Consider the following 17,849-nt stretch of genomic DNA (forward strand, 5'->3'; position numbering starts at 1 on the left):
CCTGCCTGCTGACCAAAGTATAGCATGCTATCTAGATAGATATTCCAGGTAGGCTGGCCCTGGGGTCTTCCCTCCAAATCTACAAAACAACTGGGTCTTCTCCTTGCATACCTGAATCTGACAAGGAATTCATTTTCTATAGTATAAAGGCTTCAGTCTTCTTCCTGTCACTGTCTCTGGATTCTCTCTCTGCTTGCCTCTCCTTGTTCAGGCCAGTGGAATAAATGGGAGCCTGGCATCTACCCCCACCCAACCTGGAGAATGTAATACTGTTTCTTGGCTTGGAGGAATGTTTTTATTTACTTGTTTCTACTTTTTACTGTGGGGTAATTTGTCACTTTAATTATGTGTATCATGTTCTATTTTCTAAATCTACCATGTGTCTATTTCCATTAAACTCCAGACCTACCATGTAGATGCTTCCACTAACTCTAGGCCTGTTACCTGTGTCTCTAAACTTGGGACAATCATGGGTCCAATTCTATTTCTACATTAAGATGTCTTATCTAAATTTCTTGGTCTCTCCTTTGGTATTTTCACTCTGTTATTCTTTCTTAGGCTTCCACTATTTTCCCTCTTAATTGTCTTCCATGGGGAAACAGAAGGTGGATACAATGTTTGTTTCTCCTATGTCTCCCTGCACAAGCTTCTACATTCTATTCTCCATGTGCTGTGCCTCCACTCCGGTCTTTTCTTGAAAGCCTCAGTCTCTCTTAAAAGGGCTTTATGAACTACCCTCCACAGGTTTGTGTCTGTATATTAGTCTTTCCCTACAAACCCCAATTTTTATTAAATTATAAACTATACAATGTTTTCCACTTGAGAGCATGTTTCCTAGTTTTCACGTATTAATGACGCTGCTCTAGCCTTCTTCTTAGATGCCAATATCCCTTAAATAGCCCAAATTTGTGATTTCTCCTTAAATAAACTTAATAATTTATAATTTATCTGGCTTGACCTTATTTTTATCAATTCTTTTCTAAAAATAGAACAGGTTCTCAAATTTGTGTTCATAAAGTTGTGGGACCCTCCAAAACCCCTGAAAACATGCATCATTCTTACATTTGAAATCCACTTTGCATTACTTTAGCAATTAAGCTTTTTGGGAGTCAAAGTATTCCAACAGTATTTCTCAGTCTGTTGCATGGTCCTGTGTATGCTGGACTCATAATGAAGGTTATCATAACAGTGAGAATGCATGTGAGTGCAAACTTCTAGGTGAGATGGGAGTGAAGACTGAGAGAAGGATGGTTACTACAACCCAGTAAGGCACGCTTCTTAATGTCTGATCCTCAACACTCTCTCCTCCCAAGGACTCTTGGAGACAAGAGACCTTAAACCATTGCCACAAATACTGGCAAATATATATAATTTCCACACAAACACACACACACACACACCACCACCACCACCACCACTACCACCACCACCATTATTATCCCATGTTAAGGATTTACTTCATGACAGTGTCATAGCTGCACATGTTATTTATGATGGTCAGCCAATTAAAGAGCAATTGTAAGCAATGAGATCAATGTAATAAGGAATTACTTTCTCTATGGTTTCAATATTTCATTGATGTACATTCTGTTTAAGTAAAGTACAAGACCATGACAAGATTTGTACAATTTGAATCCTCATATAATCTCATAAAATATTCTTCCTCAATAAGTATCATTATACTCATCATCCTATGGGTAACCAGTGAGACTGAGCCCAACTTCAGGTTCATAGATAGGTCATGTCTCTATGTGTAATTTTCTTCTAAAACTCCTTATCAATCATTGTCATTCTGATACAAGATTTGACTTGTCTAAGTAATTCATGTTAAACCACTCAGATGATACATAACTATCATTGAGAACAAATGAAACTCACTTGGGTGGGGGTGCAAAAAACGAATTGGGATTAAAAAATAATGATATGATGTCTTCAGTCTCTATAGTAACCTTAGTTTAAATTTTAAGGAAAGATATATGCTCAAGAATTGATTTTACATGTGACCTTGTGAAGAGAATTTCTATCTGGTTGTAGCAAAATAATGTAGCACTTGGGTACAAAAATGTAGCCCAATAGCCCAGCACTGGAGGCCAGGATTGAAAAGACTTCCACAGCCACCATGAATTTCCCTTGGCTGCTTTGGTAGACAGGGAGGAAGGTGACCCACACACTGCAGAACACCAGCATGCTGAAGGTCAGGAACTTGGCTTCATTGAAGGTGTCAGGCAGATTCCTGGCCAAGAAAGCCACAGTGAAGCTCACTATGGCCAGAGAGCCCAGGTATCCCAGGACACAGTAGAAGGCAGTGACTGAGCCCTTGTTGCAGATGATGATGATGTGTTCATATTTAGATTGTGTATCGGTGTCAATAAAGGGAGGAGACGTACCAAGCCACACTGCACAGAGAGTAATTTGGACCAGGGTGCAAGTGGGAATGATGACATTGGGTGCTCCTGATACCAGCAGCCCCCTCATCCTTCTTCCTGGAGTGGTGACCTTGAAGGCCAGGACCACAGTAACTGTTTTGGCCAAGACAGTGGAGACAGCCACAGTGAAGAGAACTCCAAATGTGATCTGCTGCAGGATGTAGGTAACAGTGTTGGGACGTCCAATGAAGAGCAAGGAGCAGAGAAAACAGCAGTTGAGGGAGATGAGCAGGATGTAGCTGAGGGTGCAGTTATTGGCCTTCACAATGGGAGTGTCTTGGTGCTTCCAAAACACCCCAAGAACAAGAACTGTGAGTACAGAGAAGCCTAGTGCCATGCAGGCAAGAGTCATCCCCAAGGGGTCTTCATAAGACAAGTAGTTCACAGATTTCGGCAGGCAGTGGGTTTGCTGTACATTGGCATACTGGTCACCTGGACACTTCACACACTGCTCCATGTCTGAGGTAGAGAGCAAAGACTCATCAGTACAGCTCCATTTTTCATGTGTTACTGTTGTCTCACATGGGTGTGTCCAGCATGTTCCTTCTTTGTTAGCATTGACAGCAAGTGGATTATCCTGAAGACATGACTCAAAATTAATTGATATGGCATGCATGGAGAAGGACACCTAGGAAGCATTATTACTTTCAATTATATCACATATACAAAATAGTTTATTCATCTTAATACTCCTTGTGTCAACCCATTCAGGGTCTTAATGAAAGTCTTAATTGCTTGGTGTGGTGCCTCACACCTTATATCACTCACTTGGAATGCAGAGGTTCAGAGAGACCACTGAGAGCTCAAGACCAGCCTTCAGTTACAGTGTGAGTTCCATGTCAGTCTGGGTTAGAGTGAACTCTTTCCTCAGAGAAAACTTGAAAAAACTTAAACAGGTTAATTCATAAATTGTAAATGTAATATATGTAATTATTCAAACTGTGCATTCCAACTTAGTGTGGAAGCTAGTACATTCCACTGTCTGACTCTAGGTGGAGCTCTGTGTTGGCTATTCACCGTGGGGAAATTCAAATCTTCCACCATTATCTTTTTAAGCGATAGTAACTTTTGATTAAAAGTGGACACCAGTGTATAAGTATCACCAAAACTGTACACCATCACCTTGGAGGAGGGTTTTGCAAATTAATTTTGAGAGGACATGGATAGCATTTATGAAAATTTTATTGAATTTTACCTCCATAATCTTTTGCCTTAGTAATTTATTCAAGACCTATTGAGAAAGTAGGATGAGAAACATCAGTAAACAAATTACCAAGGAATAGATGACATGTAGTGAGAAAAGGAAAAAGAGGGTACTCCTAGCTGCAAGATAAAGTTTTGTTATGATATATGTTAATATTTAATTTTAAATACATTTTTCTTTACATAAACTTGAAGAATATCTTTTTATATTGAACATGCACAATGATGAAGATACCTTTATTTCTTTTCAGTGTGTGCATGTGTGTGCATTTGTGGTGTGTGTCTCTGTGTGTGCATACAAACGCATGTACAAAGACCTTTGTGTTTTACATGTTTCTTTCTGGGTGTGCATGGACCTGTGTGAGTGGGAATTTGGAGACTAGAGTTCAGCACTGGGTGGTCTTTTCTATTGTTCTCCTCCTTATTCTTGAGAGAGGGGTGATTACTTTATCTGGAGCTCAAGAACTGGTCTAGACTCATTCATCTACGTCATCACCACCCACTGTCAGGCCTGCCAACAGACAAATGCCTCCTCTGGTAAGGTACCACCAATGGAGGCCAGAGATCAGGGGACATAGCCAGGTAGATAATGGAAAGTTGATTTCACTGAGGTAAAGCCAGATCAGTGTGGATATAAATGTTTACTTGTTTATAATGATACATTTTCAGGATGGTGGAAGCTTTTCTGACCATATCTGAGACATAGTCAAAGTGTGACTAGGGAATTGTTAGGAGATAATTCCCTGCTATGGGTTGTGCCTCCAGATTTGATCAGATAGAGGGCCTGCCTTTGTGTCCAATCACTAGGGAATTGACCAAGACATTGGAGATTAATTGGAAATTACATTGTGCCTATCATCCCCAAAGTTCCAGACAGGTAGAAAGAATTAATCCCAGAGACTGATGAACGATGGATGGTACTCCTTCCCTTTACCCTGTGGAGGGCTAGGTGTACCTCTTATGTAAAATGAATTACTCCATTTCAAATTATGTATGGAACTCCTTCCCCCAAATCCTGCCCCATATGGGTCTTGAACAGATAACTAACTTTACTAAAGAAATGCTTCTTTCTTTCCAAATCTTAGAGAGTCCAGGAGTCCATTGTTCCAGCAATCAAGGCTGCATTTCAGATTCACTCTGTTTTCCCCCATTCCTTTCAGCTTGGTGACAGAGTTTAGATCAAGAGACACCATATGGGGACATTGGAAGGGCCCCCACAATGTCATCCTAACCACTCCAATGGCTGTGAAAGTAGAGGGGACAAAATAGAAGAGGATCAGACTTGATTTTATGAAACAAGTGGGCTTATGTGTGGCTTTAGATAAAACTTATTGATTTTGTACCAATCAGTTAGGAATAAATCCAAAATACAATGGCTTTAGTTAGAGAAAAGTATCAAAGAAAAAGAACTTCAGAGACAAGACACTAGTAATTGGTTTCAGTCTGTGTTTCATTGGTCTCCATGGCTAACTTCCCTTATCTCTTCTATTGCTGGCCCCCTGATACTACTGCTCTTAGGCCTTATCATAGGACCCTGCATTATTAATGCTCTAAATAGATATGTAAAGAATTGAATAAATTCTGTTAAACTCATAGTATTGTGGACACAATACACCCCCTAGATGAAAATATCCTAGACACTGTTCTTCACAAATCAAGGATTTAACTTAGTGTCATATCAGAGGGGGAAATGGAGAATGGAATGTGAAAGGAATGGGATGACCCCTCTGAGCAGTGCATTTACTGTTAGTTAAGGAATGAGATTTTCTCTCTGTGCAGTGCACCATGACCTCCCTATATCTCTTTGTTTCTAAATAACTTTGTGATTACAAAGCCTAGACTGTTTCTTTCCTAAGTTCCTCCTATGTGATGTATGTAACCTTGTGACTTCTTGTAATAGTTTTCCCTTGTTTAACAGAATGTGATTTTGTGATTTAACTCACGATCCTTTTTGTTTGATTTTAAACTATAAGCATCATGTGGTTATTTCCAATAAAAGCTGACACTCCTAACAGATCGAAGCTGCATCTTGAGATCTTGAATTCTGGGATGAAGCTTTCTTCTTCTTTCTTTTACCTAATAAAACTTTGATACACACACAACAACAACAACAACAGCAATGATTGAAATAATAAAAAAATTGAAAAACAATGGATAATAAAGTATGTATTTTTTTAGTAATTCAATAATTTATCCTTTTAACAGTATGTAAAAGTATATAGGTCTCATCCACAAGGTATATATGAATGACATTTAAAATGGAGACCTTCCATTTTTGTTTTTTTCTTTCAAAGATTTTAATGTTCTGTGCCAGAGCAATACTGTAGTTTTACATTAATCTCACATACTTTTGTACTCTTACACATTGTTTGCTATATATAAGAGAAGTTCACTGCAAAATGCTCATTGGAAAAGGAAATTCAAAATTTTCAAGAAATGTACAGATCCTACTTGAAGAAAGGATTCTGAAATACACACAGCAGTATGTCAGACAATTCTACCTTCTCCCATTCCTTTTTCTCACTTTTAGATTAAGCCATGGTAAAAGTTCTGTTTTTCTGCAGAATTTCTAAAACTAAAAATTAAACAAAAGAACTTCTCACTCTGTAGCAAATCCAGGGATTGTACATTTCACATTATTTCTGTACAAATCTCAAGCGTAAAATAATGCATACTTAAGGGAAATCTTACATAGACTTCTCACAGAAATATATAGGAAAATTTTTTACAACAATGGGTTGAGTAATAGGGTGTGTATATTTTAAGGGGCAATATTGATACATAAATTCAGTGATTAGTAAGACAGAAGAGTTTCTTTTCTTTTCTTTTCTTTTTTCATTTGGTTTTTGGAAGTATGGTTTTATTGTAGCTCAGACTGACCTGGAATTCACTATGTAATCTCAGGGTGGCCTCCAAAACACAGAGATCCTCCTACCTCTGCTCCCAAGTGCTGGGATTATAGCCATGTGCCACCAGGCCTGGCTGATATTTTTCCCTTGAGTTTCTTTCCTGGACCCTTGAAATCCTCATGTGTGTTATAGAAGATAATCAATCTGAGGCACTGTTTTCTTTCTCGCATGCAGTTACCTGTCTCATTGGAAATCTCATTTTTTGGGCACTGATAGCAATAGAAGCAGCAGGCTGCTTGTCCCTCCTTATGGGATTTCTTGAACCCAGGACGGCACGGCACACTGCACAGTGAAGGCAGGATCTGAGGAATTCAGACATGTGTCAGGGAAAGAAATCTAAGATACTCCTCTCAAACCAGACAATTTTACCTGATTGGACCATGAAAAATTTATTTTTAGTGCTTGATGATCATAGTAATTTTTGCTTTATATAATCATACTGAAACAAATACATGGAAATTACAGTTTTTGTCAAATATTTAAAAATTTATAAAGTATATCTAGTAATCAATATATGATGAGGAAACACATATTCCACAAGGACATGATCATTAATATCTAGTGTAAAGCACCAGCACAGGACAACTCACCTGTCTACTTCCTGTGGCCCACTCTGGCAGGTCTTCAGGTAAATACAACTGCTGACCATGTGGAAAATGTGGGGAAAACTCTCCTATTTTCACCTTCAGATCAGTACCATGGGGGAAATTCCAAATGTTGAGAACATCATACTCATCACTTACTTGTCCTTTGGGGTTCATATTCACCTCACCTCCAAGAGGGTTAATAAAGAGAACATTCTTCAGAAAAGCATGTACCTAAAAAATACACATCATTCCATGATTGGAAAGGCCCACATGTCATGACTGAATGCATGATGTAGGGAATGCCCTTTATTTTATAGTTCTTCCTTACTATGCACATTCACTGCTGAAAACAAACTGGTAAAATACGTGACTTTACACAGATCATTTAAAAATAGCATTATGGTTTTTATAATATTACTTTCTTAGCTGGGTGTGGCAATTCATGTCTTCAATCCCAGCACTCAGGAAGCTGAAGTAGGAGGATGACTGTGAGTTCAAGGCCATCCTGCGATTACAGCATAAATTCTAAGTCAGCTGGGGATGGAGTGAAACCCTACCTTGAAAATCATAGAAAAATAGAAAATGATAATAGTTGGTCTTACAAAAACTGACAAAACAGTTGCTAAAGAAATAATAGGTAGACTATACACTGTGATAAATATCAGTATCAATATCAATATCATCTCTGGTCACTTTTAGAGCTTCAGATATGAAAAGGAGATTGGGAACATGTTCACTTTTGGAGGAACTACTTTATGCCAAATATGGAAACTCTCTCCCAGATTCTTGAAGACAATTTTTGGGAGCAGGCATTTCGTCCCAGTGAGAGAGAATCAGGTAGCTTTGTTAGGCAGCTAGGGTAACTGGGCGCCTGAAAGTAAGGAGCAGGAATGTCTTTGGGCCTATCCTTCTAGTTTCTACTTTGGTAGAGATCAAAACATGATCTGATTTCTCATCTGTTCCTTAGGTCTGTTTTTCCAAACAAAGCCTGGACCCCTACTGGGAGGGAGTCTCTTCTGGGATTTAAATCTAGTCCTATCATTGTAGTTCCTGAAGTTCAGCCCCCAGAATTTGGTGTCATGACTCGCCTCTTCCAGAGACAGCCCCTAGCCCAGACAACTTACTGTCTCTCTGGCTCACATTAGCCAGAAGTTAAGGCCTACCACTTTAATGTCTTAAACAGATGTATGTGAGGGGACAAACCTCTTTTTCTTGGTGATCCATTCATTATTTATGTTGAATTTCTCCTTGGTTTGGCCTGGCTGGGCTGAGCTGAGGAGGGTCCCCCTAACACCTACTTTCCACATTTCCACATGGACTCTTTACCCCTCCTGCTCTCTACATGGCAAGAGCTCTTTGTACTTTCCTTTCATTCCTTTCTGTGTGTTTTTTTTTTTTTTTTTTTTTTTTTTTTTTTTTTTTTTTTGGTTTTTCGAGGTAGGGTTTCACTCTAGCCCAGGCTGACCTGGAATTCACTATGGAGTCTCAGGGTGGCCTTGAACTCATGGCGATCCTCCTACCTCTGCCTCCTGAGTGCTGGGATTAAAGGCGTGCGCCACCACACCTGGCTTTCCTTTCTGTGTTTTTTTCAGGACCATCATGTGGGCTCTCAAGGTATGTGAGTGTAGTTATTTTCCTTTTGTTGTTTCTGTACTTCTTTAAATAAATATAATAATTTAGTAATTATTCTTCTCAGTCTTATTTTATTCAACACTTTGGTTAAAAGTAGACATGCACCCAAGGTGTGGGGTTCAAGGACTTTTCTGGACCTGTAACACCTCATTTTGGAGGTGGAGTTAGGAGGATGACTGTGAGACCCAGGCCAGCCTAGGGTTAGAGAGTAAATTCCAGGTCAGTCTGGTCTGGAGTGAGACCCTGCTTTGAATAAACAAACAACGCCCCCCCCCAAACAACTTTTTGTTCTTGTTACTTCAGAAGCATGGTTTTATGAGTTCTTCATTTATACTTTATATTGTAAAGTCTGTGTTTATATTTCAAGTAAAGAAAAAGTTGTCAGCCCTGGTAGTGTATGCCTTTAATCCCATGATTTGGAAGGCAGAGGAAGGAGGCTCACAATGTGTTGTTGCCACTCTGAGACAAAATAGTGAATTCCAGGTCAACACCACCTAATTTAAGCATGATATTAAGCTCACCTTTCTCTTAAATCATTGAAGTTCACTAAAAGTTTCCTTGGTTTTCAGTAACTTTATTCATTTTTAATTTTGGGGCAGTGTTTCTCACTAACCAAGTGTAAACTGGAACTCATCCTTTGTAGCCTAGACTTGCCTCAAGCCCACAGTAATCTTTCTGTCTGAGCTTCCCTAGTGTTGAGATTATAGTTGTCTGTTAGCAAGCCTTGCTCATAGTCTTCTTCATGATGTATACACACAAAGAGTTTACTTGCTTCGACATGACAAAGTACAGAAAGCCTTGCAATTGAAACAAAGAATCCTAGACAAACAGGCATGAGCATGTTTTGACAACATTGAGGATGTTACATTTGTTGAAAGTAAGTACCACTGATTTTAAGACACTTTACCTGAGGGCATGAAACATATTTCATAAACTCATTTCCTATCCTCTGAGAATCTACTTGTTGAAGAATCATTTCATGGAGGGCATGGGCCACAGCATACACAGCATTGTAGATGTTGTAAAATTCTTCATCCATGTCTATGTCAAAGCTGTGCCTTGAAAACCACTCCAGTGAAGGGTTGGAAAAATAGTTGTTCAGTGTTTCATAGTATGATTTGGAGAGAGAACAATTAAAACCCATCCACCTTGATCTTACAGAATTAATGTTTTCTGTATATTTGGAAAAGTTCATTGTCTGGATAAAAGGTTTTAAACTAGAAATCTCACCATGGCGGTGTACGAAAGTGAAAGACCAACGGAATGAGTAAGGGATGAAATCTCCCTCACATGGGAGGAGATCCCACTGTGAGGTGGTGACCCAGATTCTCCGTGTGCCTAAACATTCCCATTTTCTAAAGCTCATTTCCAGAATAGAGTTAATCTTACCATAAATGACAACAGCATTTGCTAATGATGTGAAGATTGGATAACGCAAATTTATAAGAGCTGTCAATAATATATCTGTGTTTACAGGGATCATATTCACATATGCTAAACATATGCCATATCTTTGCATTTCTACTCTCAGGTTAGAGAGAAATTGAAAGCCTTGGTCATCATCTGAGATGAACAGCTCCACCCATGTCCAGCTGAAATGAAGCATCAAGGAGACCATGGCAAGGGGCCGGTTTGTATCCTCAGGAGCCACCTGATAAAGATAAGGAAACTTCTCCCGGTCACTTAGTGTAGGATGAAATGGTCCATAGGAAATCTAAAGAAAACAGAACATTGGAATCTACAAAACGAGAAGGATTTTGTCAGGCACAAGGTAACTTCTGACTGACCTTTAACCAGTAGAAAATGGAAGAAAATCTTCTTCATGCTATTACCACAGTAATATCTTATTTCCCAGAACCTGATAGGAAATTGCTGAGTAGTGAGTCTTCTAGTGAATCTCATTTTCTCTTACCTTGTTCTTCTTTTCTATTTCAAGCAAGTAAAGGATAATAATCCACTAAATCTGAGTGTTTACCAGTTCAGTTAAAATCATGATTAACATAGGCATAAACCTTGACCAGTTACTAGAAAATGCCACTATGAGACTGAGTTTCAATTCCCTCTATAGACTCAGACTCACCTGTGGCCTTGCATAGAGCTGCATGAGCGGTCCTAGTCTGGCAGATCCTGCCCATGAGGGTCCTGTAAGTGCTATCTGACATGCTTTCTGTTCACACATATAGTTTGGAGAATCCTTTGTGAGATTTGCAAATTCATTTTCAATACTAAATACTGAAAAACTCTGACAAATCTCAGAAATGGAATGCAATTGCAATGACATATTTTGTAGTAGCTGGGAGTTATGGTTAATATCTTCCAAGGCAAAAATCAATGCAAGCACATGCTGGAACCTTCTGATTGGCAATCTGAAAGGGGAGCACAATCATCATCATGGATGAGGTGTCATTCATAAGCTTCATATCAAGCCCACTGAACATTATTTACCAAATGACATTCTCCCTGAACTTCTCTTGTTGATCATGTTCCTTCTATTATGAGGATGGAGGGACATGACATCTTTAGAATCTAGTATTTGAAAACTCATAAGAGCAGAACAATTGTAAATAAGTTTATTCTCATTGTTGTGGTGGTGTGAATGTGAAATGTTCTCTGTACCCCATGTGTTTATGATAAGTCTTTGACTCAATCCCTAGCTAGTGAAACCATTGGTAGTTGGAGCTTTGCTGGAGGAGGTGTGTCACTCTTGGAAGGTCTGGCTTTTATAGTCCACCTCCTAGACATTACATGCTAAGTTACTCTTGCTGCTTCTTCCAGCTGAGGTAGAAAGATGTGAGTTCATGCTGTCTATTCTTGGTATGTGCCTACAGTGTTATAAAATTTCCCCTTATAATTTCTCTTAAGTTGCAGGGAGCTGAAATAAACACTTTACTTTCCTAGTCTACTTCCTGTCAGGCATTTTGTCCTAGCAAGGAGAAGTTAACTGCTACTAAATTTGGTAATGAGAATTGGAGTGATTGTTGCAATAATCCTGACTACCTGGTTCTTCCTTTTAGAACTGGTTTGTTGGAGAAAATTGAAGAATATGCAACTTGGACTAGAGAAGCAATGCTAGCAGTATTGCTTGGTAGACTATTCTAGTAATGTTTGAAAAACCTAAATGTAGATTGAGGTGTGAACTGGGAATGCTTGCGATTTGAGGTTTCAGAGTTAAAAGAGAATGTTTTCAGGAAATCAGCTAGAAGCAGTTTATGTGATAATATGGTAGAGAGGCTGGCTGAAGTCTACACATGTGCAAGAAATTTGAGCAATGTTGAATTTAAGAGGAATTGCCAGTTGTTTCATGGAGGAAATTACAGAGTAGAAGGATATGAAGGATATAGAGTTTGTCATAGATGATTGTGTGGGCTGTTTTAGGCTCCTTTAGTTGAAATATTTTTAAAAGGTTAACATCATTGAGGATATGGAAGCTGTTCTCATCTTGATAGTAGGAGAAGTTCTGGTTCATTTCAAAGGAAGCACCGGAAAGAAGATTCCTGAAGGACATGGATGTTCTTCAAAATCATATTGGATTGACAACTTTGTCAGTATTCCTTAACTGGTAGTGGTTTTGGAAGCATTAGGATGCCAAAAGTTTGCGGCATTAATTTATACCATTATTTCAGAAGTCATAGAGGGTAGAAAATATGAGTAAAGATAAAGGACCCTGTAGGGAGACCCCTGAGCCCATGATATAGGTTCCAGTTGATACTACATAATTTTGAAGATGCCAGGCAACCACAAAGGAATCTTCTTGCTTAAGAAGACCCTGTCCTGGCTACAAGCAACAGAGCTGGAGGGACATAGAGGCTGAAGGATTTTGGAGCCCTGAGGATATTATCTTGTGACTCAGGTGACAGAGAGGAAACTTTAGATTTTAATGCCATATATACATATATATGCCAAATATATATATATTTGATAGAGAAAGAGGGAGAGGGGGGGGGAGAATGGGCATGCCAGTGCCTCCAGCCAATGCAAATGAACTCAAGATGCATGCATACCCTTGTGCATCTAGCTAAAATGAGTTTGTGGGAATTTAACTTGGGTCCTCTGGCTTTGTAGGCAAATTTATGAACCTCTAATCCATCGCTACACAGTTCTATGCTTATTTTTTTAAGCATATTTTTTCATTTGAGAGAGAGAAAGAGACAGAGAGTGAGAGAGGTCACACTAGAGCGTCTGCCCTAGCAATCAAACTCTAGATAGTTTCACCACCTAGTGGGCATATTCGACCTTGCACTTGCCTCACCTTTGTGTATCTGGCCTACGAGGGATGTGGAGAGCTGAACATGGGTCCTTAGGCTGTGAAGGCAAGGGCCTTAGCTGCTAAGCCATCTCTCCAGTCCATCTACACTTATTTGTGATCTAGCATTGGTCCAGTCTTTACTTACTCTTCCCTCATTTTCTTTTCTCTCTTTTTTTTTGTGAATAGGAATGTTTCCTTTGTGCCATGATGTGCTGAAATCCTGAGTCATTTTTTTTTTTGATTTTACTGTGTTCACAGTTAAGATATGGTCTTGTGTCCCTGATGAGACTTTAGACTTTTGAACAGAGTGGGCACTTGTAACGACTATGAGGACTCTTAATGTTGGACTGAATGCATTGGAAATCATGAGATGGCCATGAGTCTATGGGGCAAGTGGCAGAATGTGCTGGTTTGAATGTGGAGTGGCCGTCATTGCCTCAAGTGTTTGTGATTCTTCCTAACACTTAATGTCCTGCTGGTGTAGCCTTTAAGGGACAGTCTTGCCAGAGGAGGTGTGGGGCTTGGGTGGGCCATAGGATTTATCATCCAGCCTCTCTTGCTTGTATTAGCTGCATCACTCTTGCTTCCTCCCAGTTGATATGATGCCTGGCTAGAAATACTTAATATGCTTCTCTACCATACTGAAACTTCCTCTAAAAACTTTGTGCCAAAATATACCCTTTCCTTTCATAAGCTTGTTCCAGTTCGTGCTTTGTACCAGCAATGAGATGGTAAATGCTACCATTCTGATAATCATTTAGGAGATTACTACATCTTTACCATATGATGGTGTAGGTGATTCTTTATTGTTTTAATACTAAACATGAACATTGTTCTGAGCAGATAATTAGTTTGTCAATGGATTGATCCTGGAGTTATCATTCTTGAGAAACATGGGAAAATATTGGCATGCCATGTTGATGATGTTTTCTTAATAGCAAACTACAGGAAAGTCAGAACTGAATTAATGATTACTGTATAAAAATTTTTTTTATGTGGGCTGGAGAGATGGCATAATAGTGAGGCACTTGCCTGTGAAGCCTAAGGATCCTGGTTCAAGACTCAATTCCCCAGGACCCAAGTTAGCCAGATGCACAAGGAGGTGCAATTGTCTGGAGTTCATTTGCACTTCATGTAGGCCCTGGTTTGCCCATTCTCTCTCTCTCTTTTTTTCTCTGACGGTTGTTCTCAAATAAGTAAATAAATAAATAAATAGTTTTTGAATAAATTGGTATATTTATTTTCCAATTAAGATAATTTTTACCTTCCTCTGTAATATCTCCAGGATCTGGCAGACACTATAGAGATGAGTTGTCTTGTGCTATACAGTTGGCATTTTTCCCCATGACCTACTGATGAATTTTAAGTTTTCCCACTATCTGTTCCATATGTATATAGCAGGTTTTCTAACCAAGGATGAGACCAACAAGGGTCAAAAGGCATAATCATAGTTATTTAAAACATTTTTGACAGGTGCACTTTCTCACATGATCCAGAGAATGGAGGCCTATCATCTCTAGAATGTAACACCTCTCTACTCATAGTCCTTTCACTAGGTTCTCAGAAGCAGGAATGAGCTTCCTTCCACAGGACAGACCTCAGATCCAGCCAGAGAGCATTTGTTTACCCCCATAGGCTGTGTACAACTACTACACTGGTATATACATCGTGCATTGGCTGGTTACTTTGTCCATGGTAGGATCTGCTTGTTCATGCTGTTGGTGACCATTCTCACCCCAGTAGCTTGTGGGTTGCAGAGAAAACAGCTCACTGTGTGGGGCAACCCAGTTCTCCATATGGAATTTATGAGCAAAATGTACAGATTTGGAGTTAAGCTTTCTCTACATCCTACACAGTACTTCAGCCCATAAAAACTCTTGTCCCTCTTACTAAGTATTATATCTTTTAATTAACTAACCAGGAGAATGCTTTCTACAGTACTCATTCATGACATCATTAGTTTTGTATATTTCCACCTTCCAAACATCCATTACCCAAATGTTTCTGAAGGTGTTAGCCCCCTGGATTCTGTTGTTCCACTTCTCTGTCTACTATCCCCTCCATTCATCCCTCCCTCCTTCCCTGTTCTCCTAGTCTCACTCTAATTCCCTGCCAATAATTCTTATGCTTATTACATATTATACACAACTCAATTTGTTCCATCTTAGGAGAGAATATGTGGTTTTCTTTCTGAGCCTGTAACCTTGCTTAGTATGATTTTGTTCATACATTTTCATGCAATTTTCACTATTGAATTTTTCCTTACTGCTGGGTAGCATTCCATTGTGTTAAGTAATACATTTTCATTATCCATTCATCAGCCGATAGTTGCTGGAGATGGCAAGCATGCCAGTTCAAGATCATGAGGAATTGAGCGCTGAAGAGCTGCATGACACAGTTCCAGCCCAGCTGTCTCTTCCTTGGAGTCCAATGTGGCCCCTCTATAGAAACATCTTTGGCTGTCTGCGCTACAGATATCTATGGTTTTCTGTATAATGTTTGTCTTTTTTCTGTCTTTCACTTGGTGCACCACCATCTAAGTTTACTGTTTCATCAAAAATTGATGTTAGACTTCCAGTTAAGATGGCAGCATAGGTACCATGTCAAAGCAGCCTGGGGGTAAAAAAACCACAAAAACTCAGCAAAATACACACGTTTACCAAAAAGTGAGGTGTATAGGAAATTGAAGCAACAGTGGAGAAGTAGAAGAGATCCAGAGCATCCAGAACCCGCACAGGCCGGCAAAAGCAGCCCCAGCAGCACCGCCAACTGCAGCAGCAGTGCACCAGAAAGCCACCAGACTCGGCTCCAGCTGCAGGAAAATCCAGGTGTGGGGATTTTCCACTCACACCGGTGCTCTCTGCAACTCAGGAAACATGAAGGGAGAGCGGCAGTGAGCAACAGAGGATCAGACCACGAGGTAGAAGAACACGTGGAACAGCGAGAGAACCAGAGCAGCTGCGGCTCCCTCCCCTGCCCCACTGCCTGAACCCAGCTCCAGTGAATAGAGCAGCATCCCGGGACCCAGCCACACCAACTTGAGCCGACAGCGGGACCCAATCAGGAGCAGAGTCCGGCAGCAACATCGGCACCTCCGGCACCGGTAACAGCGGCCCCAGCAGCAGCAGACCCAGTAGCGGCAGCATGCAGCAGACCCAGAAGCAGCAGCTTCACAAGCAGCAGTGGCAGTGGACCCAGCATCAGCAGCTTCAGCAGCAGCAATGGCTCCAGAAGTGGCAGCTACAGGAGCAGCAGCAGCAGAGGCAGCAGCAGCGGTGGGCCCAGCAGCAGCAGCTTCAGATGATGACAGACCCAGCAGAATCAGCTTTAGCAGCAGCAGTTCCAGCAGTGGAGGTGCTGATCTGCAGGGCCATAGTTGCCAGGCTCAGTTTGCCCCGCAGGAAAAGCCAGTGCCCAGCTCCAGAAATCAGAACATCAGCCCGAAGTCCCAGGCAGCAACTTGACCGAGAATAAATTCATCCAAGGTAACTGGGATTGCACCAGGGAAGGGTCTCACTTGGTCACAAGCTGACTTGGATCCCTCAACAGACCAGAAATCTTAACCTCTTTGTTGGTAGAAGATCTGGTTGTTATAATAACTACTCTGGCATACATACTTGGGACTGTTTTTGATTGAGTTGGTAGAGTGTTTAGTTAACTTTTTGAATCTACCTGTATTATATTCCACTTAGCCTAATTGAATACTGCGATAGCAAGGAAACCCAACCCCTAGGAGCACCTCTGTAGATACTCTGAGAGTCTTAAGAGCCACACCCAACACCTTAAGCTCCTACCCTGAAAATAGATGACATCAAATTAATTGATACAGCTAAGAATACCTAGCTAGTTAGAAAATCCAATGATTAATTTAATCCAAGATGCAAAAATATATACATTATAACACAAGAAACACTAAAAAGCAAGACGATATAAATCCTCCTGAAAGTATTAATGCATCAGAAATGACCTCCAGTGAGAATGAGTTAGAGGAAATGCCTGAGAAATATTTCAAAAGAATGATTGTAAATATGTTCAAAGAAGTCAGAGAACAAATCAAAGGAGTCAAATAAGAACTTAAAGAGGAAATCAAAGGAATCAAAGAAGATGCAGGACACCAGTTTAATGAAATAAAGAAGGCAATACAATACATAAATAAGGAAATAGAAATAATAAAGAAAAACCAGTCAGAATTACTAGCAATGAAGAACACAGTTAATGAAATAAAAAACTCTGTAGAAAATCTCAGCAGCAGAATGAATGAAGGAGCAGACAGAATATCTAAGCTAGAAGATGAAAATGCAGATCTAATACAGTCCAACAAAGAGAATGACAAACTTACAGAAAAGTATGAGCGGGAATTTTAAGATATTTGGGACACTATGAAAAGATCCAATATAAGAATTCAGGGCATAGTAGAAGGAGAAGAATTCCACTCCAAAGGCATAGTAAGCATTTTCAACAAAATCATAGAAGAAAATTTCCCCCAAATTGGGAAAGACGTGACAATGCAGATACAGGAAACCTTTAGAACCCCAGCCAGACAAAACCCGGAAAGAACCTCTCCTCGCCATATTATAATCAAACTTCCAAACACACACACCAAAGAAAAAATATTGAAAGCAGTTAGAGAGAAATATTAAGTTACCTACAAAAGCAAGCCCATCAGGATTACAGCAGATTATTCAACACAAACTTTTAAAGCCAGAAGGGCTTGGAGTGATATATTCCAAGTTCTGAAACATAACAACTGTCAACCAAGGTTACTTTATCCTGAAAAGTTATCCATTCAAATAGACGGAGAAATAAGGACATTCCATGACAAAAACAGATTAAAGGAATATTTGAA

The 17,849-nt window shown here is 39.8% G+C and overlaps 1 protein-coding gene across 1 annotated transcript in view; it reads right to left on the minus strand.

Annotated features, from left to right (window-relative positions):
* Nucleotides 1-1,980: 1,980 nt before the first annotated feature.
* Nucleotides 1,981-17,849, minus strand: part of LOC123455048 (vomeronasal type-2 receptor 116-like) — a 40,526-nt gene continuing 24,657 nt past the window's right edge. The window contains exons 2-6 of the mRNA XM_045134736.1: nucleotides 10,838-11,123; nucleotides 9,665-10,471; nucleotides 7,129-7,356; nucleotides 6,717-6,840; nucleotides 1,981-2,885 (exon numbers count right to left, since the gene is read on the minus strand). Coding sequence (XP_044990671.1) covers nucleotides 1,981-2,885; nucleotides 6,717-6,840; nucleotides 7,129-7,356; nucleotides 9,665-10,471; nucleotides 10,838-11,123 — 2,350 coding nt within the window. The remainder of the gene's footprint in view (nucleotides 2,886-6,716; nucleotides 6,841-7,128; nucleotides 7,357-9,664; nucleotides 10,472-10,837; nucleotides 11,124-17,849) is intronic.

Source organism: Jaculus jaculus, chromosome 15 (assembly GCF_020740685.1).
Source record: "Jaculus jaculus isolate mJacJac1 chromosome 15, mJacJac1.mat.Y.cur, whole genome shotgun sequence".
NCBI classification, from domain to species: domain Eukaryota; kingdom Metazoa; phylum Chordata; class Mammalia; order Rodentia; family Dipodidae; genus Jaculus; species Jaculus jaculus.